Source organism: Python bivittatus, unplaced genomic scaffold (assembly GCF_059951505.1).
Source record: "Python bivittatus isolate LINGU-HERP-01145 unplaced genomic scaffold, Pbiv_v1 ctg000220_np1212, whole genome shotgun sequence".
Taxonomy (NCBI): domain Eukaryota; kingdom Metazoa; phylum Chordata; class Lepidosauria; order Squamata; family Pythonidae; genus Python; species Python bivittatus.
Window position 1 is genome coordinate 30,405,563 of NW_028277048.1, and position 22,475 is coordinate 30,428,037.

The 22,475-nt window shown below is 39.3% G+C and overlaps 1 protein-coding gene across 9 annotated transcripts in view; it reads left to right on the forward strand.

Moving 5' to 3' along the window:
* Positions 1-22,475, forward strand: part of KMT2D (lysine methyltransferase 2D) — a 109,285-nt gene that overhangs the window by 10,476 nt on the left and 76,334 nt on the right. For 7 of the 9 annotated variants that reach the window (XM_088138239.1, XM_088138237.1, XM_088138233.1 and 4 more), the window contains exons 2-9: positions 9,976-10,040; positions 11,958-12,090; positions 12,448-12,665; positions 13,413-13,522; positions 17,519-17,681; positions 18,044-18,209; positions 18,306-18,420; positions 20,478-20,626. In XM_088138239.1, the coding sequence (XP_087994365.1) occupies positions 9,992-10,040; positions 11,958-12,090; positions 12,448-12,665; positions 13,413-13,522; positions 17,519-17,681; positions 18,044-18,209; positions 18,306-18,420; positions 20,478-20,626 (1,103 nt within the window). In that variant the 5' untranslated portion in view covers positions 9,976-9,991. The remainder of the gene's footprint in view (positions 1-9,975; positions 10,041-11,957; positions 12,091-12,447; positions 12,666-13,412; positions 13,523-17,518; positions 17,682-18,043; positions 18,210-18,305; positions 18,421-20,477; positions 20,627-22,475) is intronic. The other 2 variants (XM_088138235.1, XM_088138236.1) reach the window with 1 other exon arrangement.

Sequence of the window (22,475 nt, forward strand, 5' to 3'; positions counted from 1 at the left end):
CTATTAGTGAAGTTGTAAAGTTTAGCCAACTATCTAGTTCGAATAATTAATGTAAAAGCTTTAGTTAAAGATTGGGTAGTGGGTCATTTTTATTACCAGGATTGCTGCAGATGTAAAGAGGAAGGCATATTAGAAGGAAATACTCTTCCTTTTCTCTCTCATAAGTGGAACGCCTCTTCAGGTTGTTACTATACATGCATGTCATCTATCAAAGAAGAATGAGGGTTTTTTTCCCCAATAATTATTTTAATGCAAACTTCTTGTATTTTATTAAAAGCAATTTACTTAATTGATGTGACATGGCTGTGGTAGAAAGTGTTGAGAAATTAATCTGTGGGTCAGAATACATTGTGAGAATATCAGTGGTTGGATCAACAGATTTTGAAGGCAATTTAAAAGAGCAGGAATGCTGCTAATTATAACGGGAAAAAAGAGGCAGTCCCAACTTTTGGGTATAATATTTTAACTCTAGAGAAGCTGGTACTCTAAACGCCAACATTGATTTTTGTAAAAAAAAAAAAAAAATCCCTGATATTTAGAAAGGGACTTAGTTGCAGAGGTTATAGGCTGCAGAGGAAAAAATGGTTTTAGTGCCAAGATGCTGCCTTTATTTACTCTTTTAGCAAAAGAAAACTACGGCATTGTTTCCCACCCTGCCGCTCTTCATATGTATCGTCAATATCGCTAGCTAATTGGGATTGGAATGGTGTGACATCAGTCTGAAAAAGATTGAGCTTCAGACATGCATTTGAACTCTGTGGAATCCTTTCTTTGTTATGGGGAAATTTGTACTGGCTCCTCCCTGCACACGTAACAACAAAGGTTTCCACTTTAGCAAATGGTAGAGCCTACCATTTAATTTATTACTTATTTATTACAGATGCTTTTATGCTGCTTCAGTCATCAAAACTCTGATAAGCACTTCACAGCAGCAGCATAATACATAATAAAACCATAATAATACAAGTTCTAGTATTTAATAATTAGAAACCAATTAAGTAATTATATTATCTTGAATTCTTGAACCTGGATTTCAGATCCAAGGCTGCTAAAATTGTGAATTGGACCATCCCACAAAAGCAAAGAATTCCCCAAAGGGTCAGTATTGACCCCCAAAGTTTGTTGTTTATTATTTATAGTACTAATTAAAGTAGTATTTATTAAATTATTTTCATATATAAATGTTTGGGGGTTGATGAGGAGTCTGAAACTTCATGAAGGGTTCAGTGAGCTGAAGAGTTTGGGGATGCCTGCATTACACTGTCCATCTTGCTCAGGAGAGCAAGGAGTGTGGCATCTGGTTGCTTGTCAGATACAACTCATAATGTCCCTGATGCCTCCACTTCCCTAGTCTTTGCTCTCCTCTGTGTTTACCTGTGGCTGGAGTTTTCCTCTGCCCTCCAGCATCAGCTCACATTCTGACTTTTTCCCCCTCTGTCTGGTTCTACTCTTCGATTCATCCTTTTCTTCCTTCTGTTTACCTAACTGCTTCACTTGCTCAGCATCTCTCCCACTCTCTGCCTTTCTGCTTAGTTCTTTTACATTTTCTGTTATCCCGAATGCTGCCTGCGCCAACCCTTGCTGAATATTTGCTGAAAGCCTGCAAAGTTTCCATCCCTTCTAGAAGAAAAGCATTTTTTTTCTTTAGTAGAGGGAGCTATGAGACTGTTTCTCTTGGGTTGAACTTGATTGCTGGTAACATCATGGACTGGCCTGTATATTTTCTTAGCAACAATATTTGGCTAATAATAATATGAAAAATAAAAAAGTAAAAAGCACTTGTACCTACCTTTAGAATATGGCCCTCAATTTGCTGCACAAAACCCAGCAGCCATCGTCACACAAAAAAGTGCAACCCCAAACTAGCCTAAAATGGGCTAGTATAATTATTACTCACCTCCAGGATCTCAGGCTGATGGTTGGAGTTATCACATGTTGTTTACATTTTGATGGAGATGACAAAGACTGAATCTAGAACTTTAAGTATGCAGGCTGTATGCTGGGCCGCTAAGCTGTGGCGCTCTCTCCCCCTGCCTCTCATTTGCCAGCAAATACCCTGCTAGGAATTGGATAGCTACAAGCTGTACTAAAAGTAGCCATTGGAAGCCAAGCCACATACTGGGTCTACAGTGTGCACTGAGCCATGAGGACCAAAGAGACCTAGGCTTCAGCTATCAAAACAGACTTATTGGCTTTGGGCCAATGATCTCTTTCAGCTCCATGTACTTCCCAAAAAGTATTGTGCTGGGGAAAGATTGGAGGAGGGTGTGCTGCTCTGACCTCTTGGAGAAAAGATGTGACATACAGTACTTAAAATATGTATCTTTATCTATATATCTATATCTATGTAGATGTAAGTATATATTGTTTATTTGGTTTTGACTTAGCATGTTGTGTTAAGTCAGCCAATTGTAATTAAGTCACAAGTCCTATTTAAAATGCACCTGGCTCAGCGCAGCGTCTTGCAGTGCTTCCCAGGGTCAGGAGTTGTGCGTTCATTGTGGACGGACCTCTCTTTGTGTCCATTTTGGTGCTGCTGCTATGTTGATTCTGGAATTTTTATTTGGAGCTAGTAGTATAAGTGGTGGTACAGATAGTTAGAGCCCAAACCACTAACTATTTTACGGAATTAGCTCTGCATTTTATATTCCAACTAAAACTTGTGAACTTTGACGCATTGATAGATGTGTGTATTCTGCACCAGCTACATCTTTAAAGCAATCAAAGTAGTGTGGTAAAACCACACTTTACTCCTTACCCCCAAGCTGTAATCCTGTTCAGAATTAACATAGACACAGTGGCACTTGTGTGTAGCGTTGTGCTGCAAGTAGTCTAATTGGGGGAGAGAATTAGTAATCAGAAGAGTGGTGACCTTTGCTGTGATGTATGACCTTTGACCCAGGAACAGAATTCCGTTCTGGCTCTCATCTTTTCCTCTGCTCCAATTTAAAAGTGTCCTTGAACAACTTGAGGTCCTGACAAGAAATGAGAAACAGGTTTTCTGTTACTCAATGAAGATGTTACTTGATTTATTAAAGAGCCTCATGGCAGAAGTGAGCAGCAATCTTTTTATTCCAGTGTATGGTGGGCGGGGGGGAGCTACAATGAATTGTAGCCAATGTGATCCCAGTTTTCTGTTCTTCTGGGTCCAGGGGAACTTGAATGATTCAGTGAAAGTAGTGATCTCCTACTGTATTTTATCAGCCCTGGGTCTTGTCTTTAGCCTTAAACTGCGGCATTCTTGCAACCTGTATGTGGTACCATAGATATCTATCTTTGTCCACCTCTCTCTCTTCTCTTAAACTGCAGAAGAAATGGCATTACTGGGATGACCCACTTTAGGTTATTAAATTATGGGATATAACCATTAATTAAAGGCCAAATACATGGTATCTTTGGATATAGAGTAATGAATCTTAATATAATTGCCACCCACTAGTTTTTCATTTGGAAGTTATAAAAACCAAACTACACTGATTTGCATGCAGTGTTTGTTCGAAGAATGAAATTATTTACAGTACTACTTTCTATTTCTCTGTAAGCTGTTTATGTCTACAGCAGTTGGTGGTACCTAGCTGACCTTAGCTGATTTGAAAAATTGAGCAGGGTCAGATCTGCTTAATACTTGAATGGAAGAGCACCAGGAAATATCAGGGCTGTAGGCTAGACTGGGAAGTCAGAAAAATATCCTGACATAAGTCAATAGCAAATAGTGTTGATATTGCTGCTAAGAAAAAAAACTAGATGGATATGTCCATGAAGTCATCAAAAGTCGAGTTTGACTTAAGGGAGACCTGGCTTGATTCACCAGCTTGTATACACTGGTTGTATTGTGTCAAGCCATAATGTTGCCTGTTTGGGCTCAGTTTCTCTTTAAATGTGACCCTCACCAGTATGGCATAGTCATCAAGTCATGGTTAAAACTTGGTAAAGCCCAATCCCAGTTTGGGTTTTGTATGATAAACCTATTTACTAAACAGGTCTGGATTTGTGAAGGTCTTTTAACTAATTCTGAAAATAGTGACATCACAAGATGAGTCTGGATTTGGCTTGGTTTAGCTGTATGTCAAGGCAGTGAATTCTAGATTGGTGGAGGTAAATTTTGTTTGCTCCCCCCCCCTTTTACTTTGAAAAGGTGCCCAGTTCAATCTTTCCTTCAAAATGGAGTTTCCATTTGCAGGAGTCGAGGATTCCGCTGCTATGGCGATAATGCAATTCAGGCCACTCCTGCCTAACAAAATTCAGGAAGAGCTGAAGGAACCAAACTTTTTCAGTGGGGCAGGAAAGTGGTGTGGTGCAGTTTTGGATGCTTGTCTCTTTATTCATCCAGGCATAAGGAAGCAGGCCTGGCCTAGCTGAAGATTAAGGGAGAGTTGGGTTCTCATGTGTTACAAGGCCATGCCTGGAACCTAGGCCCTAAAGTAACAGCTTAAGGAAAGCCTCCTTCCCTTACCACCCTCCACAGGATTTTAAGCAGCTGCCTTCTAAGTTACATTTCAAGGGTGGCCCAAGTTTACATTCTCTGAGCTGCAGACACAACTTTGGAAAGTTGACAGTGCACCTAGCCTATACCAATACATGTGGCTTACTCACCTGCTAGGTGAGGCTCCAGAATTTATTTCTTTTATTGCCACTAGCTTTTGTATACTTTATTTTATTAAGTCACCCTCTGCCATCAAGGGAGTGTAAGACAAAATCTCTGCATCAATAAACAAACATGAATGAAAAGAATACCTGCTCAGGAAACTGCAGATTAATTCCCCTCTTGATCTGATGCCCTGTGAAAAATGAAAAAAGGTTTCTGAGGAGACAGGCTAAGCTGCCTTTCCTACACGAGGCCTGCAGAACCATGCCTGAACTGAAGTCAGCAGAACATGGCTGGAGGAAAAGTGGGGTGAGAACACAGCTTGGGCCTAACACTTTGCAAAGTGACCAAAAGTACCCAGAAGGAGGCAATACTGACTGGCCTCTTAGCCTTCTCCAGGTCTTAGTACTCTCCTCCTTTCCTTCTCTCTGTTAGCTCTGTATATGCTTTGCCTTGCCTGAATTTATTGGCCTCTCTATACTGTTCATCCTGTTTGGTAGAGCTGTGTGCAGTTTGGAATTTCAAGAACCCAATGTGATTCTTAGTATACATGGGCACTTGTTTGCCCCATGTCAGGCAGTTCATGAGCCCAGGAAAAGTCACATTTGTTTTAAGATGTTACTGACAGATGCTACATGTGCACCTACACAGTCCCCAAGTGCCATTTTCACAGATCTCTGCACAGTACTACTATTTGTCATTAGAGTACTTTTGTGTTTTGCCTACTATTTGCACGACTTAAACAGCTACTTTTATTCTTTTTGTGTGTATGTCCCTTTGTCTGTGTGTGTATGCACCTTTGAGTCAGTCTTGACTCCTGGCAACAACATAGAGGAGTCCCTGCAGTTTTCTTAGCAGTATTTTCAAAAGTGGTTTGCCATTGCTGCCTTCTTAGTGCTGCAAGTGAGTGTCTGGCCCAACATCACCCAGCTGGCTTTGTGCCTAAGGTAGGACTAGAACTCACAGTCTACTGGTTTCTAGCCCAGGGCCTTTAACTATTACACAATACCAACTGTTTAGTTATAATCCTACCCTTTCATATATCTCTGACATCTTATCTGTTGAGACCCTTAAGGATCCAATGAGGTTGATAAGGATGATCCAATAAGGATGATCCAGTAAGGACAAAAACTCAGTTGAACTGTCAAGACATCTCATTGCGTCTTCTGAGCCATGGTTTCTGATGAGGACTGATTCTTAGAGTCTGTCACATTTTCTTATAGTCAGATCAAAATGGCTATAGCATAGCTGGAGATGGTCCTCAGAGTATTTGATTTCTAGTCTTTTCTCTAATTACCTTGACTTAATGCGTTACACAGATCTCCATTCTGTGGTGGACATCCTGCTGGTGCAGCAAGGGAGTAGAGATCCCTGGGTTTTTCTATAGATTTCAGACTGCCTTTTGTCTCTCCTGCCCTTTCTCAGCCCTGACTCTTCTTGGGAGAACCTCAGCTGAGATGTTTTCTGCTGCTTTCTGCATTTTTTTATTTGAGGTCAGTCTGTATAAATGCCAAAGGACCTTGTACAGCTTTGCCTACCTGGGAAGTCCTGGAGGGCCACTTCCTGTTCCCTTAATAAGCCAGTTTTTCCACTGGGAATCATTGCTATGAAAGATGGTAGTGAGGCAGGTGTCACTTTCCTGGATTATGGCAATGAATGATTGCTATTTGTTATCTCTTGCAGGTAGGGGTAGAGGCTGTCCTAAAATGACCAGTTGCTTGTGGTAACTTCCTTTGTTGGGATTGCAGAATTTATGTTAGAGGCAATAATTAGAGAAGAGTAGAGAAGAGTTAAAATGTGGAACAAATTCAGTGGCCTTGGTCATGTTTGGGAACAATTTAATAATAGATTTTCATTCTCCATAAATTCAGTTTAATGTTATGCTGTTAAAAGAGATCTTGGGAATTTTTAAAGCAATAAGGATTAGTAAGTTCTTACTATCTGTGTTGCCTGTTTGCTTTTTGGTATAGCTTTTGGGTCCCTAACTTAGTACCAATGTGCTCAACATTACCTCCCTTGCCTTCCTGTACCATCTGATTTTATATATCTATTTATTTGAATTATTTTAATTCAATTAAATGGGGAAATAGTATTGCTGTAAAGCAAAGTGCCAGTTTTGAGCATCATCTTTATTTAAATGACCTAAACATTCTTAGAAAATAAAAAAGATGGGTGGCTGTAATGTAGCCCAATGCTTTCTTTAGAAGCATGGCCATCTCCCCACCCCCCCAAACAAAGATAAGGTGGTAGACTGTATTTTGAAGGCTTAGAATGATGGACAATGATGGAATGATGGAGAAGAGACCACTGAATCCAACAGAGAGTAATCTCACCAGTTTGTTTTCTGGTAAATGGATATATTGTAATTGGCCGTGTTCTCCATGACAGTTATTTTCTGAGAATGCCCATGAATTGCTATCAAAATTCCAGAAGTGTCCACTCACTTAAAAATATTGTGATTTGTAATTTCACAAGATGTGTGAACAGAATTAGTGAATAAACCACAGATTGTTTTAGGATAGTAAGTTATTGTTTGGTGTAGCCTTACTGATTGCAACTGTAGTTTGTTTGGGTGATGGGTAAATATAACATGCAGTTTATGGTTTCCTGGTTTAATCCTAGTTTGCTTTTGTATCCTGCCCAAACCTGAAATGTTAGAAGAATGGAAAATAAATCAGATATACTGCTTTTCTACAAGACTGAATCTGGTTTGTTTAACAAACTGTGGCCTGGTTTAAGTTATGATATCAGGATGAGCATAGGAATAGGAAATCCACAAACGACTTTACTTAGGCATGTTGCAAATTTTTTATATGAGACCTTTAAATGGTGCATTGAACAAACTGTTCTAGTAACAGCAGGATGATCTCTGAAGGTCACTTTCAGGTAATTTATGTGAACATACCTATCAGAGGGTAAATGGAATCCATTTCCACATTCACTTTCTTGTTTGCCATAACAAATAGGCATGATTCTTATTTACTGAAGGGACATTAATTTGAGAGATGCAGACACCACTTTTTAGTTTATCATTCATATATATCAGAATGTATTTGGAACTGGCTAGGGATTATAGGAGTTTTAATCCAACATACATGGAATGTTGTATGTTTCTGGTGAACCTTCTGCCTTTTAACATTGTCAGTCATTTGTCTTTGATTTTTCTTTTTGTGGAAATAGTGTGATCTAAACTTGTTTCAGTTGTAATTGTGTGTTTAGCATTTTGGAGTTTTAGCTCTGAAAATTTTGAGTTTCTGCTTTGGAAAACAGTATCTCTGTATAATTTTGGATTTATCTCATGCCCTTGTACTGAAAGCTGAACAGAATCTAATAGGATTACTATAACACTATATATTATTAAATATATATTATTTAAAATCCAGAGAGTTCCAATAAATTACATTCAGAAGCCTTTTAGCTAGACTGTTTGCTCCCACCCCACAAGGCCATTATTATCAACTGCCCTTTGGGAAGATTCCTAGAAATTTTTTTTGGTAAGTTTTTTAAAAAAAATTATGGTTGTTTTTTTCTCATATTCATTGCTGGTAACCAATGCTGGGGGGGATGGGGAGTCTTATCCTGAAAGGCAAGATAGAGATTTTTAGTAAATAAATAAACGGAATATCTTCCTAGAGCTTGGGTCAAGATACAATTTACAGTTCTACATGTCTCTGTGTTGGTTGCATAGTAATGTGGAATGACCATTTTCATACAAGGAACTTAATACGAAGTTGTGAAGTCTACTTTTATGGCAGGAGCTCATAAATTAAATGTCAAGAAAAGGAGGGGGAACTTATTTTTCTGTAACACCGACAATCCTTTGAGCATGAGATTTCTCTCCAGTAGCAGTTTTTAAAATATTTGATTTATATATGACTTTATAATATGCTTTAAAAAGCCCAAAAGTTGTAATATTAAAAGCAAAGGTTACAAGAGTGTCAAGTTTTCATTTGCATTTGACATGTAGTAGCAAGAATATCAAACTAAATATGCTGTGTTATACACAGTGGATGTTTGTGTTAATGCTTGATACAAAACCCTGCAATTACATTTAAGATAACATTTTTAAAAATGCTGAGAATCTCTGCACACTAAGAATGGGCTTATTACCTCTATGAAACTATCATAGTGCTTAGAATTTAACACTAAATTCAAAATTCCATAAATACAATTAGTTGCATAAAGATCTTACTTATGCCTAGAAATCCCAAACTTTATACCAGTTTTCCCCACCCTGAACACCTCCAGATGTGTGGACTTCAACTGAAGAGTGCCCAGGTTGGAGAAGGCTGCTTTATACTAAACTGTGATAGTTAGTTGTTTTTCTTTCAGTATAAATATTCAAAATTAAACTTTGCCATAAGGAATATTGAAGGGAGCGGGATATTTTCTTAATATTTATGTTGATTAGGATAGAATAACTGTACTGTATTTGTAGTCCAGCATTTGTACCTAATACAGTTGCATACTAGGGCAAGCCCTAATTATTAAAAGGAAAACATTCTCTTACATAGTTCTTAATCCCTGGCAACTCTGATTCAATTGTTCTTTGGTTCAGAACAGACCTTTGCTTCTTTTGAATTATTAGGGGAAAAAATCACAAAAGTCCTGGAAATTGGTACTGTATTTTAGGGACTGGGTGAGTGTATGTTCCCTAGTTCGCTGCATCAGTTTGGGATCTGCTTGCAAGTTTGTCTACAGAAGAAATTCACAGTTTACTTTATTTCCAATATGATTCTACTTGCCTTTGTGTAGAAAAGTTTGGTAATGTGTATGCAGGCATGCTTGAGCGTTATTGATTAGGGTTTCCAATAGTAGAGAGGTCAGTGCCCTGATCCTTCTTTTTGTTGTGTTGTTTTCTTTGTTACACTGCCTAAGCTGTTGCCCAGCCTTCCCCAACTTGTTACCCTCTAGATGCATTGGACTGTGACTCCTGAACATCGCAGCTAGCATAGCAGTGAATGAGGGGGGGTTGTAGTTATCACATCTAACAGACTTTAGGTCAAGGAACGCTGCCCTAGCTCCAGTGCTCATGTCTGTCCTTTTTTTGAATCCTCACATCATCATTCAGATAGTAGACTAGATTATGGAAAACAAGTGGCTATAAACGTGACAGATATAACTAAGTATCTGTGTTAACATAGTCGTGTGTGTGTGTGTGTGTGTGTGTGTGTATTTGTAGCTTACTGCAACCAAACAACTCTCAGCAATTAACGCAGTATACAGAAAAATGATTGAAAACATCCATCTTGCACCATTAACACTCTGTCCAATAGCAGTGCAAAATATGTAATATAAATTTGAAATTGAGAAGCTGAGAGAGAAAAGGGCAGCTTTTTTAATGGAACTGGTGAAAGAAAGTGAAATGAGCTGTTTTCTCTGTTCTCTAGGTCTCTTTGAGACAGGATGGATGATCAGAAACCACCTCGTGAGGACAAATGCTCTGGTACACCAGGTAGGTATGCCTATTTTGGTCATTTCTATTGATGAGCAGTTTTAGGCAGATATATTATGTAATGCAGCGTGAAGGTGGGTGGATAGTAGTGTTTACAAAACATGCAAGCTGTCACTACAGAACAAATGACATCCTTCTCAAATTCCATGTACAATGGCTAGTCAGAAATTTTCTTCGCCACTGGTGAAGTGGCAGTAGCATGTACCATACCTAAGGACAGCAGGCTAGTCTAGGGAGCATAGGGTAGGCTATGGGGCCAGGATCTGCTGTCTGACAGAAGTGACTACTTCACTCTGACTAATAGCTGGGCTTATTCTGCTGTCACCAACAATTTGTGCTTATGAAGAGGGCGCATTTATGTATCTCTTGGACTATAGGTAATCCACTTTCTAGCATAGCCAAATAGATGGGAGATGACGCCGGGGGAGGGGGGCATGTTTTAGGCCGAAGAAGATAAACAACCTGTTTTATACTTCAACACTGAAAAAAATAACAGATGAAAATGGTATATGCTTTAGCCTTGGTAAGAGTATACAGTGGTGAATAACAGTTATTCTCAATTATTTGTCATACTGATCATCCTGGCCATATGAATAGAGTTCAGTTTGTTTTATCTCCAGTCCAGTACTGATGAGTAGGTTCTTAATATGCTTTAGTACAGGGGCAGGTCGTTTAGGCTATTTACTATTTGTTGTTTTTTCCAAAGGGCATTCAGCTTATCAGAGGTTTAGCATACTTTATTTCTCCCTTAATTTCCACTGGAAAATTCCAGAAATCCAGCTTTATTTGATAACTTGCTGCTGAATTTCAGCAATATGTTCTTGGAGGTTCCAGTATGGCGAAAAGGAGCTTTGGGCAGTGTCTATGAGCTTGAGATTGTCTCTAACAGATGGGTGCTTTTCATGTTAGAATTTTGAGTGATTCTCTTTCAAAACTAAAATGTCAAAAGATTTAGATGTTCCAAGTCTGTGAAAAGTAGCCCTTTGATCTTAGTCACTTTCTCCTCATTTCCAAGCAAAGCTTTGTGCAGACTGTGAGGCTTTATTTCAGCATGCTAAGTGACTTCTTCGTGGGAAGTACTGAGGGTGGTAAAGTCTTAATTGACAGAAAGACTTAAGTTTTCACCTTTGAGAGAGGAATGGGCTTCTATGAGATAGGATTGAATGGAATGATATAAAGAACAATATATGTTACTGATTCTGTGGTCTCATTTCCCTAGCTAAAAAAGAACAGTTTGGGCTTTTCATGTTATGACACCCTTCCCCAGCCTACTGCCCTTCAAATATGCTGGGGCTGCAACTCCCACAGTTTCCTACAAGCATGAGGATGTTGGGAGTTGCAGTCCCAATACATCCAGAAGCTGTCCGGTTGGGGAAGGCTGTCTTATGGGATGGTTCCAGTACTTTGTTGAAATAATTCGTAAAGGTGTATTTTATTCGACTTTTGCTGCTCGGCAGGAATGGTAGTGGCTCATATCCTTTCCTCATGAAAGGATAACTGAAGAATTTTTCTGCTTTGCATTGTTACACATGTCAGCATGGTTTCCATGTAGTTTTGTTCTTTTTTGCAATTTGGAGAAGAAAAACAGGCTGCAAAGAACTTATGGGTATGGTGGAATGCTGTTAAATTTCCTTTCCCCCCCTTTTCTAATGTGCAACTCAGTCTGTCCTGCATCCTGATTCCTGTAATTTATATGTTATACATCCTCCACTTTCAGTCTCTGGATTCATAGTTTGGAGCTAAGGAAATGCCCATCATTATTTGTCAGGATATATTGAAATAGATACAGACTTGCCAGTTTGGAGGAAGATCCCCATATGCTTTGTGACGTCCTCAAACAGAGCAGGCAATGTGGCAGGAATGATGAGTCTTATACCAGGGTGCCACACCAGGATCTTAACAGATGTCCTCTTGCAGCAGCAGATGGAATTGTGTCCTCAGAAGAGCAGGGCAATGTGGAAGCTGATCCTCTGAAGCCGCCAGAAGAGGGCCTTGTGAGAGAAGCATTGGATACAGCGGATGTTAAAGAGGAACTGCTCCAGACCTGCAGGTGAGAAATTGTTTAAAAGCACACAGCGTAGTTTTGGCTCATTGATTAACTCTGAACATAGGAGGTAGATTAGCCTGGATGAATGCCAGAGGTTCAACTTGAGGTATGTAGGGCCTTGCTTGTACCAGCTTCATAGCCACTATAGCATGGAATGTGAAGGAGAGTATACATGGCTGTACCAAGGGTAATAGAAGTCTGGAGCATTTATGTGCTATGGGGGTTGTTGGGATCCCACAGATATTTTGACAGGATGGCTCCTCTTGAGAAGGCTTGGTGTTTATCTTGCTTGTGGAGTCGGAGGGATTTTCATTCCTTTGCAGTGATGAGCTCTTTTTCTTCTCTGCGTGCCCTCTTCAGCCTCCCACCCAAACGCTGTGCGTTCTGTAACTGCAGCAAGTGGAGCTTGCATGGGCAGCGAGAACTGCTGCGGTTTGATCCTGCACCTGGCTGGACAGCAGATCTTTCTGATTTGCCAGAAGGGAAGCAGCCTGGCTCTGCAGAAGCTGGAAATGATGATCTCACCCTGATTGGCTTTGCAGACAGTGTGTCAGCACAGGAGGTGTTTGAGCCAACAGGTGAGTGGTAGGTGCGGAGAAGCTTCCATCAAGGGAAGCCTGGTTTTTATATTCGCTAGATGTTCAGTTGTAACACACAAGGCTCCTTATGCTCTGCTGAAAGCTCCATCATGTGTACTCTATATCTGTAGAAGAATATCGTAAAATGGAATGGCAATTCTTGCAGCTCCTTAGCTTCTTATTTTTCTTTCTGTTTTCCTCTCTGTCTCTTGCTCTCCTACTTCTTACCATTTTGTGTATGTGTGTGTGTGTACATCAGTTAGGGTAAATTGTGTGAGGAGAGGGCAGCTTGGTAGGCTCAGCTTCCTATTCAATGGAATCCAAGGCCTCCATACTGGACTCAGATGACAAATAGTAGACTGGAACCATGTCTAAAGAAGCAGAACTTTGCCGGCATATACTCAATCCCAGGAGTCTTCTTTTCCATGCCAGAACCAAGCTCTCAGTCCTTTCACAAATCCACTTCTAAATTTCTCTCCTCACCCTGTGTTTAATAGAAGAGGTTTGGGAACAGTAGCTGTGTTTGAGTAATTAGGAATATGAAATGCTGATTCGTGTACTGAGGTGTAACAGCAAATCTGAGAATAATATATTCCTCCTCTTTAATTATATCTCCCTGTTTATTCCAAATTCTCTGGTTTACCAGCTACCCTAAACCATAGATCTCCTCCTTGGCTGAACTTCTTAATATCATAAGGGAAGTTATTTTTGCTTTTATCTATTGTTTTATTTGCCTTTCTTTTACAGGGCACTTCTGGGCTCATCATTGGTGTGTGGTGTGGTCAGCTGGAGTTGTACGTGCAGAAGGGTCATGGCTGAGCCTTGTGAACAAAGCTGTCATCTCAGGGATTGCACAGGTCGGTCCTGGTGGAGGGAGAGGGAAAGAGTTCCTTTCTAACTGTTGCGCAGTGAACAAGGAGAGTCTTTGTGGAGCAGCCTCAGATGGTTCTACAGGGTACAGTTTCAGGTCCTGAGAAATAATTGTATGCTACTCTGAAATGCATAATCTAATCCTCAGTCATGCCTACACATAACCTATAGATACAGTGGGAAGCAGGACTTCAGTTTGGTTCCCTGTAATACAGATGGGTTCCCTCCCGATATTGTATTGTTGATACATTCTACCAAATTAAGTTTGCCTTGCCATAATGCAACATCCTATCCTTCCAATTCAAATTCTCTTCATATTCAAATTCAGCTGAATTTGTCATGCTGTCTAAAAATGAAAACTTAAAAAGGAATGCATCTACTCTTCATTTAGCAACCGAGTTCCATTGCAACGATCAGATCGTTAAGTGAAATGGTTGCTAAATGAACACGTGACAGAAAGAGATGCTGCGAAGATCACTGGTTGCTGCTGTCTTATTCAGATAAAGATCTCTTGTACAGCTACGCCAGCATTTATATTTATTTATTTATATTTCAAAATTGGTCACTGCCCATCTCACGAGGAAGTGACACTGGGCGGTTTACAATAAAAACAACAAATACATATTAATTAAAATATGATAAAAATAGTATAAAAATACAATAAAAACCAAATACATACATAAATAATAATATCTTCCAAGGTGCTGCTGGTAGAAAAGATATTAACGTACAGGAGCATCTTCAAGGTGCTAGCCGCCCCCTGGGTTGGTTGCCCCTTTTCTCCTCTCGTGCAAGTTGGCAGAGCCAGGTCTTAACTGCTTTCCAGAAGGTCAAGAGAGAAGGGAGAGGTGAGGACCTCTGGGGGGAGGGCACTCTGGCGTGCGTTGTTGTCAGGAGCATGAAATTTCGTTATAAACACACTTATTGGTTGAAAAATGAATTTTCTATTACCGTCATATTTGCAAATGGTCACTAATTGAGGTAGTTCCTAAACGATGAGTGAGTGTAATATTGGAATCAGGTGAACAAATTGAGTAGAATTGCCAGCTTGTTCTCTTAACTTTTCAACTCTTCCTGCAAACTATCTGTACTGCCTCCAGCACATTGGGTCCTTACGTGCTCACCATTGCCAAACAAAGCAAAATGAAACCCAACTTGGAACCGAATTACATTTAATGTATGCAAGTTAACTCATTCTAATAACAACATTCTGGGTTTTTTTTTTTTTTAATGCTTCCAAGCTTTTATCAAAGGAGTGTTACTCTCTTTTGAAGCAAATAAGACTTGAAAAGGCCAGATTCTGGGAATGGTTTGCAGAATAATTAGGATGAGCACCCATACTTTTTTTTTTTGTTTTGATGCAACCTGGAGATCAGATCAGAGAGCAAGGGATTTCTATTTAAATGGGCTATACCAGCTTTGGACAGTTTCTCAGTACTGTAGATGAATTTTAGATGAATTAATCTATACCAGATCAGAAGTAGGCAGTCCTGATGTTTTTTAGATAACATCTACAGTTCCTTATCAGTGGCCATGCAAGAAGACAGATTGGAATTCCACACACCTGCAGTAGCTGTCGGCAGCTTTTTCATTCAGTGAGAACCATCATGAAATTTCATGTGATGGCATAGGCTTCCCCAGTTTTTTAAAAAGTTAAAATTATATTTTAAAATAATTTAAAAATCTTGATAGGGTAGAGCTGCAGTTGTATCATTCAATGCTAGAAAAGTCTTTTAAAAATTATAGCAATGTATGTTCAGTACACTATCTAAATTTGGATTTTGTGAAGGATTTATAAATTTGAGCTGGATTCTGTATGCTACTCCTATGTCCTGAGTGAAATTTAATGGATTTTTTTTTTCATCTACTTTGTAAAGGTAATAGACAAGGATGTCTAGTTTCCCCTTTGATTTTTAATATTTGTTTTGAACCCTCAGTTTGTGCTGTTAGACATTATAATATTTGTGGCTTATATCATAATTCCTTAGAATATACATTAATTATATGGTGACATTTTATTATTTGTATCTGTACTAGATGCCTCAATTCCAGCTTTATTTAAAAAATGTGTTTGGGAAAATAGCAGAATATTCAGTTAACTGGTTCGAGTTGGAATTGATTCCAGTGGGTAAAAATCTCTCTGTTAATTCAATCAGTTATCAGTTTCATATTTCTAACTGTATTGACTCAGTTTCAACTTTATTATGACCTTGAACTCGCAAATAACTATATTTACTATCAGGGTTCTTACTTCATGTGATGTTTCGCTTGTAAATATGAATAAAATATGTAAAGAGATGTCTTTGAATCTTGATAGGTGACAGTCTTTAAATTTTATCCTTTGAAGCAAAATTTGACCCTTAAAATGAATGTATTTCCTAGAATATTATACATTTTGCATAGAATTCCTATACTGTACATGCATCTGTAAAATATGAAGGGGAATCTTCAGTTCCAGAGATATATATTTTAAAAGATACTGTTGTCTATTAAAAAGGTGGAATTTGGTTTTCCAAATCTTGAACTGCATTATTCTGCATATCTCTTGGCTAATATCAAATTTTGGATGGCTCCCCCTGGTGGAAATTCTCCTTCTTGGGTCCCTCTAGAATATTCATATATTATACCCTTAGTTAATTGGAATGTTTTAGGATGGAAATATAATAGATATAAAATAGTTTCCCTTGCTATTACATCAATTTGAAGATTGTGGTACATTATTACGTTTGGATGCTTTTGCTTATCCTAAATTGACACTGTGGGGTAATCGAGATCTTCGAATTAATTAAAGAAACCTCCCAATTATGCGGAAAATTTTGATGGGAGCTAAAACTTTATACTATGGATCAATTAGATAAAATGATGAATTTTTATCATGTTCCACTTTAAAGGACAAATATTATCTGCCCAATATAGTTCAATGACAGTCTTTACAATTACAACATCTGTTCATGTCCCTGTTTGCACCTGCAGTATTTTCAGCCTTGGAAATACCTATTCTACTACAAACAGTTATTAAATGTAAGACACAAATCCCCCTACAATTATTCTTTATAAAATGCTGTTAGTGGTGAATCAATTTGGAATAAAGAATTGGACATTCCTTTTTTTGCCCTGACAGTGGGAAGCAATGTTAACATCAGTATCCAAAAAGGTCTTGGGTTATGTCTTATTCAACAAACAATAGTATTTCATATATGTTGGACTCCATTGTATTTATATAGAAAAAGTATATAAATCATCATGTTGTTGGAAATGCAGCGAGATTATAGTTTGATTTAAATATATGTTTGTGCAGTATCTTATAATTGTTCTATTTTGGGAGGAAGTTGTTACGTGTAATTCAACTTTCAGACAAGATTTAATATTCAGATGTTCATATTCCTGTTGCATGGAAATTGACATCTGGGCAAAAAAAGTGGATTCTCCATGCACTATTTTTTCAGTGTTGGAAACTACACAATGGTCTGCTGGGTTGATGTTATTAGCAACTTGTGAATGAATCCTTTACCAATGTAGATTGGCTATGTATGATAATAATGGAATATAGTTACCATTCATTAAAATGCTTATGTAGCATATGTACCTGTGGATATGTGCACTGTGTATGTTTTGGTTTTTCCCCCATCTTTTTTAAAATACCAGGCTTTGTGTGTGTGTGTGTGTGTGTGTGTGTGTGTCTTTTTTGTATTCAATTAATACAAGCAAAAAAAAAAAAAGCCAGTGAGAATATTGGCATTGTGTTACCATCCCCAGTCTGCAGAGTGTCTTTGGTTCACATCTTGCAAGCAGTGGCCAAATTGAACTAATAACGGTATCATCCTGAAATATGTTCATGCCTCATTCCACCTTAAATGCAACCGCCTGGCCACAGTTATTTCAGCAGTGGATATTTGACATATTTCTGGCCTGTTATGGCTGCTTTTCTGTGCAGGAAGAGCACTTTTGTTCTGTTAGCTATAATCTTATTTTGCTCCTTTCAGAAATGTGAACACTGTAACAGGCAGGGTGCTACTATTCCATGCCATGCAGAAGGGTGCCAGCGCCACTATCACTTTCCCTGTGCAGCGGCTAGTGGCTGCTTCCAGTCCATGAAGAGTTTGAAACTTCTGTGTCCAGAGCATCTCGATCAGGCTGTACAGATGGGTAAGTCTTTGGATTGAGTCACTTGGATTGAGATGGGTGGCTATAGAAATGGCATACATAAAACAAAATAAAATAAAATAAAGTCTTTGCAGGACTGTGCCAAGAGCAGTTGGCTCTTGTAAGTGTTTATCCATGGCTTGCTTGGCTCGTGACAGAATCTACTCTTTGAATTGTGCGTAGCCAAATGGAAGTGACTTTAATGGGTACAGTTCGCATGAGAGGATTAGAAGAAGAGAGGTCCGAAGCGAAGGAGGTGTTTCTGGATCTGGCTGTAAATAGAGGGTTAGGATTAATGGGAGAGGACTTGACTCCAGTATCTTTTTCTTTAGTGGCTTCAGTCCTAGTACCTTTTCTTTTCGCAGAGGATTCACGCTGCATGGTGTGCGATGCTCCAGGGGAACTTCGTGATCTACTCTTCTGCACTAGCTGTGGCTTGCACTATCATGGCACCTGCTTGGAGATCACAGTAACGCCACGGAAACGCTCGGGCTGGCAGTGTCATGAATGCAAGGTTTGCCAAACCTGCAGGTGCGTGTAAAGGCCCTCAGCATGTGCTGAGTACCTCAGGAAGGACTATGAGGGCACATTGATTTAACTGGGATATGTGATATCTCTTCCTTTTAGGCTGTCTGGTGAGGACAGCAGGATGTTAGTGTGCGAAGCCTGTGAAAAATGCTACCACACCTACTGCTTGAAACCTGCTATCGAGAGCCTCCCCACAGACTTCTGGAAGTGCAAAGTAAGCAATGCCTTCTTGAACAGATAAGCAAAAAATGTTGTACCAAGTTGTCATAATTCCCCTCTTCAATCCTGAATCTTACAGTGTCAACCACATTAAAGAAATGTGCAGATTTGCTGATTTTGTTCATTTGCTTTGGACAGATATTTGAGGAGAGTGGTGGCAATGCAACTTTTCCTTCTGTCCAGTGGGTATCTGGAGAGAATCCCATAATTTTATCTCTATGTTCACTGGCCTAAGGATTAGAAACAGTGTTCTTACATTGTTATGAACTTCTTCCTTAACTAAATACATTCCTTGTAAATTACTGTCTTTAAGCTCCTACCATGTTTGTAGTCATGGGCCTATTTTGGATATGACATGAACGACACTTCAGTGTGAACAAACCTCCCTGCCCCCTCCTTTTTGACACAGTTGCAAAAGGTGATTGTAACATTCACTTCCAAGTTTTAACTAACTGAAGCTCATGACTCCATTCAGAAAGAGAAGGTATTGCTTAATATTGGTTAAAGTTTATTGAAAGAAGCCAGGAACAAAATGGATTACAGTCCTGGCTCTTACAGTGCTCTATTGTTAAAATTAACTGGAGTTATTACAGTGATAAACCCTGCTTAGTTTAAAGTGTAAAGCAAATCCTTCTGGTTTCTTTTTCATGACACTTCTGAAAGGGGGTGAGGGGTTTAGATGCAAAACTGAGGCTTTCATGGGTTATATTTGACCTGCTCTATAGTGTATATAAAGGGAAATGCTGGGAAATGTTGATAGATCTGTTGCGTGGGGATTTTGAGCAATACTACTTTGGCAGCAAAGAAAACCATCCATGAACATTCAGAAATTCTCATAAAAACAAGCTGTGAATGTCAACAGTTTTAAACGGTCTAAAACAGCAAAGGCGAACCTATGACACATGTCAAAGGGGACACGCCATGACTTTTTGGGCAACATGACAGTGCTCACGAACACCCGAAAACAACTATCCTCCTTGTTTGAGTTTGGTAACTGAGTTTGTTTTACTCATATTGCATCTTTGTAGTTGTTTGACATTTCTTTATATAATACATAGTACCACATGATTGGACTGTATTTTTTTAAAAATAAATGAATATGTAAAGAATTGTTTCTGTTTTGTTCGGGCGGGAGGGCGACACACCAGCAGAGTCAAGTTAGGCATTTTCTGAATTTTTGACACGCCGAGCCCAAAAGGTTCGCCATCACTGGCCTAAAAGATTGTCCAGAGTCCAGATCGTTTCTAAATGTAAGGCAACGCACCATGTTTGGCTGTGGCTCCTTACTTTAAGAATTCTTATCTTGAGCCTGAGCGAAACTGGTTCCCCTCCTGAAGAGCTGGAAATGGTTACATTACAAGATCACAGAACCTTGAAGTCTTTGAAAGAGTTGGTAATGGGAGCAGAATTTTGAGACTCTTGGCTGTATTGTTAAGTAAGTTCCTCTCCCTTTGCTGTTGCAGAGGCATCCTAGAAAACATCCCCACAGCACATCAGGATTCAGAGAGTGAGACTGCTATACTTTACATGATAGTGCAGTTTGTTGGGTTCTTCAAATTGGGCAAACCTCAGATTTTTACTGCATATGTGGATTGAAAGCATTTACATAAATTAATCTCTCTGTAGGGGGGGAGGGAAGCCCATTCCATTGTGACTAGGCTAGGGAACTCCTGCAGTGGGGATGAGAGGTTTCCTCACAGAAGCATTTTGTACTAGAATTCCTGATCTATTCCATCTTTACCATGGTTCAACTTACACAAATTCTACAGTGCCTACATAAGAGAAAGTTCTGTATGCTGTGGCTAGTCTTCCCCAATCCAGGCAAATGGAATAGACTGCCCCAATGAAAGAGAAAATCTTCGCTCCCTAGTAGGCCTACATTCATTTCTCAGTGCTTCTGTAGGGTCCAGTTACTTGCACTACCAAAATGCACATTACTCTGTCCAAGTTTATTAGTCACAATCTTAGGAAAATCAAATAAAAGGCTGTGTACGAAAGACCCTCATGCTGCCTTTTCCTATTCAGAATGCCTGTATTTCTCCTTTCCTCCAGAGCTGCCGCGTTTGTTCTGACTGTGGCTTCCGCCCATCCTCATTGGAGTCCAGCATCCAGTGGTACGAGAACTACTCTCTGTGTGAAGGATGTCGTGAGCAGCGCTGCAACAAAGTTAACAGCACAGAGGCTGTGCAGCACAGACAGGAGTGAGTTGCTTCAGCCTGAACTAATCCTCATCTCTTTGGCCTCAGTTAAATGGGTTGTATGCAGTGATGGCCCACCTTGCTGTTTGGTGGTGAGGGTGATCACAAGATATAGTTGCGCTAAAAGTAAATTTAAAATCTCATGTACTAAGCCACAGGACCTTTCTCTTCTTGCGTCCATCATATGCATACATCTTTTCATGTGACCTTTTATTCTCTTAGACTTTTCAACTTTTTCTTGAGGATTTTATCAGTTCCATCCAACTCTTCTTCTCAACTGTTCACTCTTCTCTCCTATATTGCTTTTGCGATTCAGTCCACATTCATTCTTTGTATATGACTGAACTATCTTAAACTACCTTTTATATTCAGTCTATTGCAATTTGGTCCACATTCACTCATCACCTTTTCATTCTTGACCCTACTTGCCCTGTTTTACCACCCACACTTAAGTACCCCATTCCTACTACATTCAGTGTACTTTTGTGTTTTCCTCACTGTATAACGGAGCAGGCACACGCTTTTATACACAACCATTTTTAGTTCTTTAGTTCTTCTTTAAACATTCATTCTTCACAACAGACCATATGATTTTCACTACTTTTCTACCAGTATTTACACATCTTAAGGTATCTCATATCTTCTACCTGTTTTTACTTTTCACAATGTATTTTTAACTTGCAATCATTCACTCTATTTTCACTGTCAAACACAACTACTTTGGTCTTTGTTGCATTAATTTTCAGAACCATGTTCTTTGTTGCATCATAGAGTCTAATATTCATGATCAATCATTTGGGTTTGCAGCTGACAACATGGCATCAGCTACCTACAAAAAGACAACATGGCATGTGATTCCTTGTACATTTGTCCCCAAATATTTCATTACATATTATAAAACCCATATCTTTACCTTAACTGATGCACTTCTTTCATGTGGAGAGAATTGACAATATTTGTGCAGCTAGGAGAGATGCGGTCCAACTCTGCCAAGGTGACTGGGTGACCGCTATGTGAACATCCTGCAAAGGGATATCTTTTGCCCTTCTGTCTAAGCAGTGATGGAACTGGACCTTCTGATAATGATCTGGGCATCCAGATGCTTCTGGCAGAAGTTATGTTTTGACATTTTCTCAGTTTATAAGATTTGTTTTTTCACCTGGAGTACTACTAAAACTGAGAGAGTATCCCCCCCTTGTGGACACGTAAAGCTCCTACACGCTTTTCTTCCATTGGCGGTAGGGGTTCCCATACTGTAACTGAATTTCCTGTGCTGTATGAGTACAAAGGACATTGACAGTAAGTTCAGGTTTACATCCCAGTCCAAAGTGCTTTCAGGAGAGTGAAAGTTTCTCTTCACTCTTTTAAATGAAATGTTGGGTTTTACTAGGTCAAGGAAAGCAGAAATTTTGTTTCTTATTCATATTGGCATAGATTTATTGGACATTAGTCATATATTCTTTGCTCCAGGTATGACTGTTAGAGCAAATGACTAATACTGTCCAATAAATCTTATGCCAATATGAATGGGGAGAGACTGAATCTCTACTTTCCTTGACCTCCAAATATGATTGTTGAGATAATACTTTGGACGTGTTAGGCAAAGACCCAGCTCCCTTGAGAAGTACATAATGCTGAAAAAGGTGGAAGGAAAGAGAAGAAGAGGACAACCTGTAGCAAAGTGGATGCACTCAGTTACAGTGATGACGGCTGGACTCGGGTGCACCAGGAAGAACTGAAGGCCCTGGTTTGGAACAGATCATGCTGGAAAAAGTCTATGTGGTTGCTAAGAATTGACACTGATGGCACATAATCTGTGAGTGACTATTGAGAGAGAATATGGCAATGGCTT